The sequence below is a fragment of the Pomacea canaliculata genome, linkage group LG8 (assembly GCF_003073045.1).
Source record: "Pomacea canaliculata isolate SZHN2017 linkage group LG8, ASM307304v1, whole genome shotgun sequence".
In the NCBI taxonomy this organism is placed as follows: domain Eukaryota; kingdom Metazoa; phylum Mollusca; class Gastropoda; order Architaenioglossa; family Ampullariidae; genus Pomacea; species Pomacea canaliculata.
In genome coordinates this window covers 20,595,434-20,609,053 of record NC_037597.1, presented here as the reverse complement: position 1 = coordinate 20,609,053, position 13,620 = coordinate 20,595,434, and the positions used below count along the sequence as shown (strand labels likewise).

The 13,620-nt window shown below is 38.2% G+C and overlaps 1 protein-coding gene across 1 annotated transcript; it reads right to left on the bottom strand.

Annotated features, from left to right (window-relative positions):
• Nucleotides 1-1,829: 1,829 nt before the first annotated feature.
• Nucleotides 1,830-9,740, bottom strand: LOC112570426 (anti-sigma-I factor RsgI6-like). The gene is given in 14 exon segments (XM_025248839.1): nt 1,830-2,036; nt 2,039-2,086; nt 3,090-3,308; nt 4,021-4,192; nt 4,473-4,510; nt 4,513-4,612; nt 5,027-5,082; nt 6,961-7,070; nt 7,073-7,118; nt 7,372-7,417; nt 7,864-8,017; nt 8,551-8,649; nt 9,089-9,228; nt 9,438-9,740. Coding segments are annotated over 14 exon segments (1,611 nt in total). The 5' UTR covers nt 9,614-9,740.
• Nucleotides 9,741-13,620: the final 3,880 nt, after the last annotated feature.

Genomic DNA, 13,620 nt, shown 5'->3' with positions numbered 1-13,620 from the left:
GGAATTATCAGCTCTCATCCACGACAAGGGGGTGAAAATTGTTACTATTTTTAAATACGTGGGCACCATCTTCGATAGGAGATTTCGTTGGGATGCCAACACTCAAGCTGTTGTGAAGAAGGCCTAACAGTTCCTTTTTCTTCTCCGGAAGCAGAAGTCTTTCTCTGTTTCCCAGATATTTCTTCAGCTACTTTATAGATCGAGTATAGAGAATTTGCTGTCCTCGTTCATCTATTTTTACAACAGTTTATTAAAGAAGGCCAAGAGCAGCTTTGCATTGTGTTGTATCCACCTACTTCAAAGTTATTGGCAGCCAAGAGTAATTTTTAGACTCTGTGTAACAAGAGACACTGTCTGAAGTTCTTCGCGATGTCTTGTCAAAAGAACTTTTTTCAACTTTCGTAAAGATTGTGGTGTATGTGTTTATAAGCAGGTTTTATTTTTCCAGCCACGCCTTATAATTGCCGTGAACAAGTGAACAAGTAATAGATAAACAAGTGAAGTAATAGAGTGTAACCTTGAACCACAGGGAGGATTAGGCATGTACTCACCACTAAGTAAAAAAAAAAATCGTCGTATAGCTTTTGATTCCCTCAAAATGTAACTAGTAACAGTCTAGTTATTTGTTAACCGGAAACCTTGCTGATAACATGCAAGATAGTCAGTAACTCACATTTTATTTACTCTAATCTCACAACAAAGTACTGCATAGAAAAGAAAATATTATTAAGTAATCATGAAGAAGAGAAAGTACATGTACAGTACTGTTCTATGTTATCGATATCCCACATTTACTGAGATACTGAAAAGACGAAATGTTCACTGGGAGATGACTTGCATCGCCTGTTTTAAGTGGACACTCGCTACACTTAAGCTTATCTCCATCCGTTGAAAACATAGTGAAAACATAAACATAGTGGCTGAGAGTGGCTAGGAAATGTTTCCACTAGTATAGTAGGTGCTATAGCTATGATTTCATACTGCATCTTTATGCTAGTTGACTTTTCTCTCTATTACTACTGGTGTCTTAGAATGTTTGTGTTTATGTGCTTACGTTTTGATAGACACATGTTTTTATATTCCTTATGCTAAATGCATGTATATGTTATATGCCAGTGGTCTCAAACTCATATTAGCATGTGGGCCGCAGTGGAAAGTAACAGCCAGTCAGCGGGCCGCACCACGAAAAGAAAATGTTTTTTCATTAAATTTTACGAACACTACTGTCACTGCAGTTAAATGCTAAAATAAAGTTTTTATAATTATTAATACATTTAGTGTAGTTTTTTATTACATGCACAGGCAGTTTAGTTTATTAAAATAAGTGACGTTGTTCTCTGTCACTAATAACGGGGTAATTTTCACTGCGGGAGTTAATCACCAAGCACAACATACATATACACCGCGGACGTGGCGAGGGCCGCACAAAAATGTTTCGCGGGCCGCATTCGCCGCGGGCCGCGTGTTTGAGACCTGTTATATGCGTAGAAATGATAGAATAGATTTTAAAATATATATATATAATGCTTTACAACATACCTTTTTAGTAATTTCATTTTATTATAGGGAAAGTGACACTGCAATGAAATTGATTTCCAACCTGAGTGTAGCTCTCTTTAGATGACTGGGTATAATTTATATCCGCAGTAGAGATAAGGATGATAATTATTATTAATGGGAGGTACAGCTATGTAATCTTGAGCTGCCTTACATTTCGCGAGCCAGTCTTTTATCTCCCCTTCAAGTGCTCTTTCAAACAAAAGACCGTAAACGTCTGTTAGCAGCACAGGACGATGCTTGAATCAAAAATAAACAACCATTCCGCGTGTCTAAAGATTAATTTCAACTTTATTGCCCACGAGTGTCGTTCTAGCTAATGTTGATGTTGACGGGTGGGCTGCGCTGCCCAACGTGAACGTCTGTTCAGGTTGGTTGCGCTCCTGACCTTGGTAGATCACGTGCACCTCGTAGTCGCCATGGAAACCGCGTACTGTGAACTGGTTGCCCGCTGCCAGGTTGTGCGTGTCGTCCGTCAGATCCACCTGTGCTCAAAGAGCTCCAGCACGCGACGTCCGGCGGCCGTCAGCTATAGAATCAAACATTTAGTTCATGTCTACCACAAACACCCGGTGTTTCATTAACTGTAACGGAAGCAAACATTTGACTAATCATGGAGACTAAACAGACATATTTTAGTAAACATTATCATTTATTCTTTTATTATTGATGAAATGTGTTTCGCATTCACTATCAGAAATACTTTGAATGCAGCATTCCTTATGTAAGACAATGTCCTTTACAACATCACAACTCCTTTGCCTCAACCAATAGAAATTTAAACAGTGTTTTACTTTACCAGCTGGATACATTATAAAATAATCCTTATCGCTGTGAAAATCTTGATTCTTGCAATTTTAAAGTCTTTATAGTGTTTAAGCGTTGCCAAACAAAGGCGCTGGCTAAACCAGGTGTTCTCATTTCTTTCATGCACATTATGAAATTTTTGATTACTTGAAGAATACAGCCAATAACATTCTCAGTCAAATAATACTGATCGTGACTCTACATTTACTTTCAACACATTTCTAGCAGAGATAAAGGATTTAGCTGTAAAACAATTTTTTTAAACATTCATATGGGTTCATTTTCGGTCTTTTTTGTTGCGAATTCATGAAAAAATTATGTCTACTTAAAACTTAGTATTTGCAGTTTTATGCATGGTAAATACTAATGTTTGGTGTATTTGTGCTAAAGTAATTCTAAATGGAAAAAAAAAAACATACCCACATAATTCGGACTAACCATAGGTACACTCAGTAAGCATTTGTCAGATGTCTCTTATCTATCTATCTATCTATTCCTCTTCGTGCATCAGGTTGCACATAAGGCCTCAACCAGAGTCCGCCACCGGATGTCTCTTATAAGGAAAAGAAAAAGTTGAAGTCAAGGGTAGCTCTGGGTAGAAATTCTAATAGAAGAAGAATCCAATGTGCTCTCATCGTCACAGTAATTCCTAAATGTCTGTCTGGATGCTGGCTGTGCGATAATGTTTGTAAGATTCCCATTTGGTTAATTGTAACCCAACACACCTGCAGGTTGTCCCCGACAACAAGAGAAGCATTGACACCCAGCCAGTGGGTCTTGTCCCAGAAGCCCCACATGAGGATGCCCTCCACGGCATGATGGCTGTACAGGGCTGTCAGCGCGTGCTCGTAGAAGTCCGCTCGTTTGTTCTCGTCCGTAGATCTCACATCCAACTCTGTGGCCCAGATGGGCACGCCCACTTGAGCTAAAGTATCCAGACGATGCTGAGATTAGAAAAAAAAAACCAACCACACACATGTAGATGAAACAGCTTTTGGAGTATACAAGGTTAGATTAGTCTCTTTACATCCACACCAAAATGAAGACTTCGATTTGTCAACATAAAAATATGTTATTCCATTTAACGTAAATTAACAAATAATAGTAAAAAAAAAATGCAGATAACTAAAAAGAAAAAAAAAGGATACAGACAGTCCGAAGCTGAAAAATCTTTTATCTTACTGTATTGTAGAACTACATTCATTGCTAAGCTCATCACATATTTGTCTCCATTTTCTTGCTCAATACATAATAGAGGAGGAGATTGTATAGGGTGAAAGATGTTTATGATATTCTTTTCGTTACCTTAATAGATATTTTGACGCAACGGGGTCTGGTTCTTTCTCAAAGTGGACTGGCACCCAAGAACCGTAAAGACCACATTAGCGGCCTTAAAACTGTTTACCTTGCTGAAGATAGTCCTGTCACACACCATAAAGACTGTGTGAAGATGATATTCGTTTTTACACATAAAAAAAACAAAGACTACAGACTAGTATGGAGCAGTACAAGTTGCATTATTAGGGAACATAGCAAGGCACAGAAGACTGTAATGCTAAAGACAACAAGAGTATATTTTATGCAGAAATAAAGCATACGATGCTTGCAAACATTTGTTCTCAGGTGAATCAGAAGCAAGTTTTCTCATTCACTGACATTCACATCGGTACTCCAAGCCACAACGCCGTAGTCGTTGAGGAAGAGTTTGACGTTGGGGTCGGCGGCGTGTGCGATACGGAACAGTTCCAGGTTGTAGTTCGGCTCATTCAGTTGATTCTGGTACCACTTGCCATGAAGGTTCTCGTTGTTCACGTCCCAGTGCTCCACTCTGATCAAAACAGAAAACACTCTTACTTGATGTGTTGATGAGTGAGTGAAAAACTAACACTTGACAATGTGACTTCTTTAATTAGTGGCAGTCGATTGCTATAAGGTTCAAACTAGTTTTTACAACATAAAACTCAATATTGTAACTGGTATCATCTAGTTTGTTGTGTATGTAGAACAGTAGTATTAGGATTCTTGAAATAACACAAAATATAAATATAATATAAAATAAACTATCGACATTTAAAAAAAGAAAAAAAAATTGTAATAAATCAACTCACAAGCCCTTAAATGTGTTGACGGTTTCCACCAATGTGGTCCATGGACAACCTTTCGCAGCTCATCCCCATGCAGAGCCTTGACCCAGTTCTGCACCATCGAATCTACAGACCACACCAGGCAGTGACCTCTCACCTTAATCCTGTTTTAAACATCTCGGGTGAATGCAAGAAAACTATAACAAACATTTCTACAAACACCTCTGTACACGACATGTGTTGACTCTTAGTGTAAGTGCTATTTTCTTAATTTCGTATCAATGTAAGACATTTGCAGTTACTATTTCATTTGTAGGACTATTTTAAGGAATTTGCAAAAAGACAGAACTGAGTCTGTGACTTGCCTTTCACGAAGTGCGAGAAATAGTAAAATACATTGGGGATGAAGGAATCTCTGAAACGCTAAACTCTCTATGATTTAAGAAATGTTTTAAAATTAAAATTTACCATTTTATTATTAAATTATATATATATTATATTATTCATTATACGATAATGAAGCCGAAAATGATTATAATGTCGGTGAAGGTGGTTGCTGAATCCTAATGTTTACTAACCCGTGACTTTTCAGTCCGTGAACCATGCTCAGGCCACGCTGATAGTTCGCATGTCCCTGAAAAACACAATCAACTGTCATTATATCTTTCCCCTTCTATTTATCGAGTGAGGAGAGGTAAGTATTGAATGGCGTTCATTCCGTAAGTCTCAATGTCGAGTGTCACAAAAGTATTTTTTCTCCAGAATTTTTACTTGTTTAGTTTATTCACAAAGAAGACACACGTGCGATTACAAGCAAATATATTGTTGCTTTTTAAAACTGTCGTGTCAAATGAACATATATAAGATAATCGTAAATATCTTAAAATTTTATAAATAAATAACTAATGGTAATAATTCAGAGTTTCCGTTTAACTGTAATTTTAGTAATTTTGAGAAACTCTTGGAAAACTTTGGACAAGTGAATAAGTGAAAAATTGGGAGCGTACAAACAGAAATAGTCATATTCGTCTCCTTGATTTGCCAGTGCTACATTTAAGACAAGTTTGCTGACTTTTGAAACCTTTTTATGTTTCAGTTCTCATATACAAATTTTCGCTTTAAGTAGTTTTTGAACATGCTATAAATATTAAACAGTTCATTTGACTAATATTCATATAACGTGCTTGTATATAAAAATGTAAAATATTTTATAACTTAAAAACAACAACTTATGGCCACAGGAGTTTGGGTTATTGTGCAGCCGAACAATGGAGCTGTCTCGCTTTCCATATCCGCCACCTACCCAGTATTAGATCCTTTACTCGTGCACTGAAAACACACCTCTTCATAAACATGACTCCTAACACCCTTTCCCATAATGCTAGTCCTCTTTCACACCATTCCTTTTGTAATATCAAGTTACTCTCAGCTCTTGTTCTTGTTATATCTTTCCTCTTTGTGCTTTCTGTATTTGATTTTATTTTTATTAAGTACTGTTGTTTATTCTTTTAAAGTTCATGTGTTATTTGTTTGTTTTCCTGTCCCTCGTATGCTGTCCATGTTTCGTTCTTGTTCTTAAGTGCTAAAAGCTTGCTCCTAAGTGTGAGTACGCGCTTTACAAATTTTGTTGTTGTTGTTGTTGTTGTTGTTGTTGTTGTTGTTTGACTTCATCTTTAAACTGGATTTGTAGACGAGGTGTGCTTTTAAATTACTTTAATGGAAATAAAGATCTTTTAAAACAGGTTTCATGTTTAGGGTATTAGTTCTCAAGTTCGATATTTTTACAATAAATTTCCCTACATTCGGTATTTACAGTTTGCCTTTCTAACCCAGCGAGTATTTATTTTGGCTACTTACCCATTAATTCATACCCTCCTACCCGCCCAGTCATCTGTTTAGTGATTCGATAACTGAAAAAGATGCGTATGTTTCATTCAATCACCTCAAATTAAAGGATATTCTTAGTTACAGTGTAAACATGTTTACAAGAGAATGTTACAATGAAATTTCTTTTGATCCTCTCCGTTAGCAACAAAGGTTTATAATGTAAATGTTGCGTCTTAGTGCAATACTCTAGTTTCTATCCATATCAAAATTCCCCACAAACCCCATTTCTTTGGCTAGCTGGAACAACCCAGTTTTTAGTATACTCTTAATAAAAGAAATTTTTTGCATTAAGTTAATCTACTTCTTTACTAAGCAGCCATGGACATTAAGAAGCTTACGTCTCTCGAGTAATAATTGTTGTAAGCAATCAAGTGCGCGCGCGCGCGCACACACACACACATGGTTTAACAAAAAAAATAAAACATATGAATTGATGAAACAGGTTGCGGCCATATGCTCCGCAAAGGAGCAGCAAGGAATAAACTAATAAACTATGACAACAGGTAACTTTGTCTTTCCTTGCTGTGATTGGAGTACCTTAGCTTAAACTATTCTCTCCCTGAACAGGTATAAATCAGCAGACTCCTTAAACATCATTTCCATATTTGTAACTTAAAAAGTGTACCCTAGTTTGTTCGATGCTGCCCCACTTGAGTGCGTTTTCTGGCACTGCCCAGTTGTAGTGCTGGTGGATGAAATCCCGGTATTTTGTCTTGGAAGCATCGTTGTAGGAGGCGTGTCCACAGCAGTTCCGAACGGGAACGACTTCTTCTTTTGTACCACCTGTAATCAACGACAGTTAGCTTTAAAAATAATGATTTAGTCTGGCGTGGCTTTTATACATTAATATTAAAATATAAAATAAGTATTAAAATTAATATTAGTCTTACACCCTACATCTTCTATTGGATCTTTTATTTTTTGTATCTCTTGTCTACTAACTGTTCATGTGGTCAAATGTACCTCACAATAAAGTTTACACATGTATTAGAACTGCCCTGTCTTCAGGCGGATGATGATATCAACTATGACTTACCCGTATGTTTACTTGACCGTGGTTGATGTTAGCACCAGCTGTCACGCTGAAAAAAAATCAGCAAGGTCGTGAATGGATTTCAGGTCAGATTTTACACATTTGACGAAGGCTGCAGGATGTTATTGTGTTTCTTTAGTAGTAACATCTCATGACAGGCTGCACACGATTTTATCCACAGCAAAATTCAGCATTGAAAAATATTTAAGTTCTTGATTAAAGAACATCGTGCAAACTTGAAATAAACTGTGAAATAAGATTGTTATTAATATTCTATCAATTTATGTTATAATTATAAATATTTTTAATAAAAAATATATATTATATATAATAACATACAATATTTAAGTAGTAAGATTAAATTGGCTATAATTTAAAAATGTTATAACAACAGGGTAACTTTATTCACACAAATCGAGAATTAGTACGCTACTGACACACAATTTTTAATCAATGCAGAACTAAGAGTGGTTATAAATTGAAAGCAGCACGCACTGAACCACTATGTTGCTTCTTCTCAGTCTGTCGATCTCGCTGCTCACATCAGCAGCAGCAGCACCCGAGGGCATTCGCTTGACTGAAGCGTCGTCGACGACAAAACTGATTCCCTCCTCTGGTCCTTGAAAGTGGATTCTGGTCAGCCTGACATCTGTGGAAAGACAGTCGAGAGGTTACAGGGCGGCTGGCATCTGAATCTGAAAGAACGCCGGTTCGATTCCCGAGCTTATCCCAGTCGACCCAACTGAGAACCTGGCTTCATAGAGAATTGAAGAAAGTAAAGAAGCGAGAGGAATAGGACATGGACACCACCCTTCACAACTAAATGCTGCCGCAGAGAACTTTCTTCCTTACCAACGAGCATTTTTCTTTATACCAATCAACATAAATGTCAATACATGTATATATTCGGATTATAATTAGTTGACTAGTTCGCCTGATTATCTTTCTCTGTAGATTTATGACTCTTCATCCTTACTGTATGTTTCCTAATTCTTCTTTCTGTCTTCTATATTTGTTTTTATTAGTCGTCTGCAGTTATTTCTTATTCCGTCCTTCGTATTCTTTCCATGTCTCCTGCTTGTTTCAAGTGCTAAGAGCATGCTCCTTCATGAGTGTGGTTGTGCGCTTTTCAAATTACAAGTTGTTGTTGGTGGTGTTGTTGCTGTTGTTATCTTTATTTACCTTTGTTTGGAACATAAAACAAGCCGATCAGATGAACCCATCCGTCATCAACTCTAGTTTCCTCTTGGCTAGCTGCTCTCTTGTACTCGTGAGTGCCGTCTGAAAAAAGAGGCTGCAATTCTAGTTGCATTCTAAACGCACTCTTCTCCTTTAATAGATATCTTGAGGGTATCAAACTAGTGTGGATGGTGTAAACATTTCAATAAAGCTCTAATAAAGATTTCAATAAAGCTCTTAATGTCGTTGAGTGCAAAGCTTAAAAGGCATCGTCAAGAGGAACGTGGACCTTCAAACAATCATCCCTGAAACTGTGTCTTCAAACCTACAAATTTAAAACTTTTAAAGACGATGTGGAATTTAGTCAGGACAAAGGACTAAAATGCATACAAAGTAACCAGTGAGACGTAGTTGTGGACCCTGACTAGGTATTTCTCGCACATCATGCATTTTCCGTACCCACACATGCACACAGTCAGAGAGAGACAGAGTGGGAAAAACAAGTATTTCTACTCAAACAGAAATTGCTCCCTGCACTTACCTGTCATCTCAAACTCCACCTGCAGCTCAACTCTGTGTCCGATACCCCGGTCGTTCTGTAGTTTGATGTGTGCGCTCACCTCGTAGCCAGTCCCTCGTGTCACGTTGATATATTGTGACGGCCCTTGCCAGTATTTCTTTCTGTTACCATGGAAATTATGGTCTTAAAATCGTAACTATGAATGTTTACAGCTGTTAAGTATTATTTGTTGTTAGTTACTAAGCTAAATTTGTTTCTTTTTTCAAGAGTCAGCGTTTAAAGTTCATTGTCGTATTTGTCGTCCTTGTTAATGGGATTTTTTGTCATGATATATGATTTACACACGCTAACAATAATTTTGATTTCTGACCTGTTTTGTATCTCCATAGCACCAGCGCCAGAATGGCTGTCAGTCACGATTTTGCACTGAATAGGACTCCAGCAGTCCCAGTGGTCGAGAGATTCGAACCCTCCATTCTGTAGAACCTCTTGGCTCACCACACTGGCTACCAGTGCGCAAACCACCCATGCAATCAACGTTTGCATTATGGAGAAACTAACGTTCAACCTTTACAACAATGACTAGTGTAACTGTTAATCTTTTTTCTTAAATACTATTCCAATGAAACCTTTTAATTAGGCAAAACCCATTTGAAATCTTTCTTTGGTTAAAAAAAAAGTAGACTAGGCATGAACATTTTATCTGACACAAATTGTTGTCACGAGCATGACTGCTAAATAGTTTACATCACGGTAGAGTACAAAGCAGGTGTTTCCTTTCTCACAATGCGGGACTTGATGTTGATAAGGTTATCTCGCATGTAAAGGTGAGGGACCTCAGTGCACGCGCCCTAACATGCCATACATGTCTTTTACATTCCACATTCGCTATATTTCGAATAAGTCTGCATCTAGGAATAAAAACTTTGAATTCTGACTTGATTTCACTTTGAAACTGCATATTTACATGACCATTATTCCTTTTAAAACTAATTTGTACTTTTACAATGGGGACACCGAAATGTAACACAACTGACGGCTAATTGACCAATAAATCAAACAAAAGAAATATTTTACAGGATAGTTTCTTACCTGATTAACGACGAAGTTTATAAATAGTGGCGAACTACATTTCTTAACAATCCAGTCTGCCCACCAATGTAGTTTATACACAGGGACTTCTGCTAAGGCTAAATTCTTTGGGGTCCCAGGGACCCCTTCTTCAGATTTTTAAGGGGTCCCTGTTCTTTGCCCAAATTTGAAGGGGACCCCATTGACGAAAATTGAAGGGGTCCTCCGAACTTCTAATGCGTACTGTACGCAATTTTTTGCGTAAGCAGAAGCCCTGATACACAATATTGTTTAAATGTCAGTTGGCGAGCCTTTGAATTTAATGTATTTTAGACATGTTTGTTGGACGAAGAACAGTTGATCGGATTCTTAAAATGACAACTTTGTAACAAAATGTAGGCAACTTTTTTGGTCTCTTTCTGTAACATGTAGGCTGTTTTTGTTTCTAGCATAAAACCTGAAGTAAACTTTTGCTGACAGAAATTATCTGTTCTTTTACTTTTTGTAAAGCAGTTTAGTGTGTACAATCTTTGTAATTCATTGTTATTTAGCCAAGGTCTTTCTTACAGATTATGTAAAAAAAATAATAACAAATGCAATTCTTCGTCTAATGAACACTTTTATTCGGTATAGCTAGACATCTAAGGAAGCATTCTTCATGGTTTTTTTTTCAGATTTAACAATCAGATTTAAGAGTTTATAAATTATATCAAGTTTTACTCTGGTTTATTCACTTGAAGGTTTACTCTAAAGATAATGTTTTTAGAGGAAAACAAAAGTTTATCATGCATTCGAATATTTTTCTTTTCTTTATTTGGCTATAAACTTGTAAACTCGTGTTTGACGGACACGAATGTTGACCCAATAAATCCCTTGTTAAAACACTTTTTATCAATGATAGTCCTATTTCCCCATGGTAAAGGTCTGTGTGCCGCCGTTGTACGTGATCTGCACCTTGCAGTCGCCATGGAAACCTTGCAAGGTGAACTCTGTGTCAATGTGTGCTTCTCGTCTGTCATCCAGGGCGTTTCTCACCGACGAGTATAAAGAGAGCAGTGCCTTAAATATCTTGGGCATCCATGTTTCACGAGCTCTGCAGTCCATCAGGTATAGCACATCGTATGTTTTCTCTGCATACCGTGTGGCCAGAAGCTTTCACAACCTTCACAAATATTTAATAATTTTATATTTGAAATAGTGCACAAAGAGTACCTCCCTAAATCTCCATACATTAATTTGTTAATTCTCTCACTAAAATCCCTAGAGATCTTTTACATAAGTTGGATCTTCTCTACAGAAGCTGTTTGGTTTCAGATGCATACATGGACACAAGTCTAATGCCGACCTAGACGGGGTCATAGGTCACACGAACACGCTTCGGAAGGGTTTGGGTATCCCACAATGCATCTGTCATGGCCTCAGGATGTAAACAAATGTCGACAGCAATAGCGCTTTCCACAGATGACGTCACGATCTAGCCGCGCAAGGGCTTCTGGGAATGCAAAGCGGACAACTATATTCCCCGCATGTACTACACTAGCGTTTGCAGCGAGTGCGTTGCTGTGCAGTTTATTGTTCCAAAACAAAAACAAAAACGTGAGCGTGTAAAAAATACAGTTTCAAATTGGAAAAATGCAAATGGAGGCGGTGGTTTTAACGGAGAAAGATGTACCTGGAGCCTTCCTTGTCGGCGATCCCTCTGAATACCGGCTAACAGAACTGAAACGATGGCTCGAATGCCACGGACAAAGTAAGAATGTAACTTTACGAGAGGCAATTGAAAAAGTTCGTGCGTGTATTACATTGGGTATAAAAGTTAATCCAGGGGTAGACAACGGTAAATGGTATGAGCTGAAAAGGAGGGGTATCAGTAACCAAACGACACCTAAAGTGGATACCGCCGTTACAACGCCCGACAACGGCTGGACAACATTCCCGTCTGTGGACATCCCGGAGATGTTTAATTATGGCTCTGCTTACCACTATCTGATTGAATCCATTGCTCACTTTGGACACGAATGTAACAGCGACAGCAGTGACGGGGATTCTGACAACAATGGATCATATACTACTACCATGAAGCCGCTCAGAAAGGGGAAAAAGCTTATGGAAAGTGAGTTCATTGACGACATACAGGACAATAGAAGCAAAACTGATTACTTTTTGCGAGCACACATCCAGCACTCTATGAAAAACGAGTACCCATTAGATGTATTGATAGTTTTAAGTAATGTCAGTGGATTTGTGTCCAGGGCCAGTTGTAACTGTAAGTCCTCAGCCCTGGAAGATGTGTGCATGTTGCAGCACTGCTTCTGAAACTGGTGGATCACGTTGAAAAACATGGGCATCGAGTGACAACACCATCCACTTCACAACCTTGTGTTTGGAACAGAGGGAAAAAACGGTCAAAAAACCCAAGCCTCTGCATGAGGCAGAATACAAGTCTAAGAAATTTGCTGATGGTCGTGTTTATAAGTGGGACCCCAGACCAAAGGAGCACAGGGGAAGTTAACTAACAGACAGATAAATGACTTCATTATTGACCTTCAAAATATCAGTGCATCTACACAAGAGGAGTCTATGTGGGAGACTTCACTCAGGATTTTATATGAAGACTATGACCTTGAAGTTGAGCGAAAGAAAACTCTGCTTAAACATGTACAGCAGTTAGAAGAGTCACTAAGAGTGTAAGCGTCGCTAATATTGGTTTGTCGTTCTCAGATGTTGGGCCTTTTCCACCAAGAAAATGCAGAGAGCAGATATATGTGTTCCTGGTTATTTTCTCCACATTTTGGAAATCAGATCGCCCACATAAAAACTGCCAGAGCTTTGCTTTCTCAGTCTTTAACCTGCCCTGTTGTCTTTCCCACTGCATGGGTCATTTTGTCACTGGTCTTACCAGGCTTTGGAAATGGAATAAAAAAAACGTCCCCTCCGGTAACCGCTCTGGATATCTGGAGTCCGATTTACATAAACCCCAACAGCAGTGTTTGGTTCCTCCAGTTTTCAGCATTGTTTCAGAGATTAATAGCAAAAATGTCGCTTTTCGTCAGTCGCCGTAGCGTAGAATAAACAGAACAACGTGCAGCGTTTGTCCGGGAAGCAATCCCATGAAGCTCTGCTGCGTGACGTCACAATCTATTTTTAGTAACCCGAGAAAACGCTATTCAAAGCTAGTTCTGGGATATTTTCTTTCTAAGACATTATCGTTATCTATTAAATGTTCATTGTGCCTGTCAGACGCTCATTTCTTCTCACAATACCACGTGCGAAAGAATAAGAACCACGCGGACGTTCTTAGACTGTCGTAGCAGCTAAACAAAAATAACTTAGTGAACCGAATTCGGCTGTCGAAATCACCGTCAGTCATGTGGTATGCAGGGATGGGCAAGCTACTTTTAATTTGTAGCCGGCTACGCTACAGCTACTTTTCTTCAAAATGTAGCCAGCTACACTACAGCTACAATTTTCCAAAAAGTAGC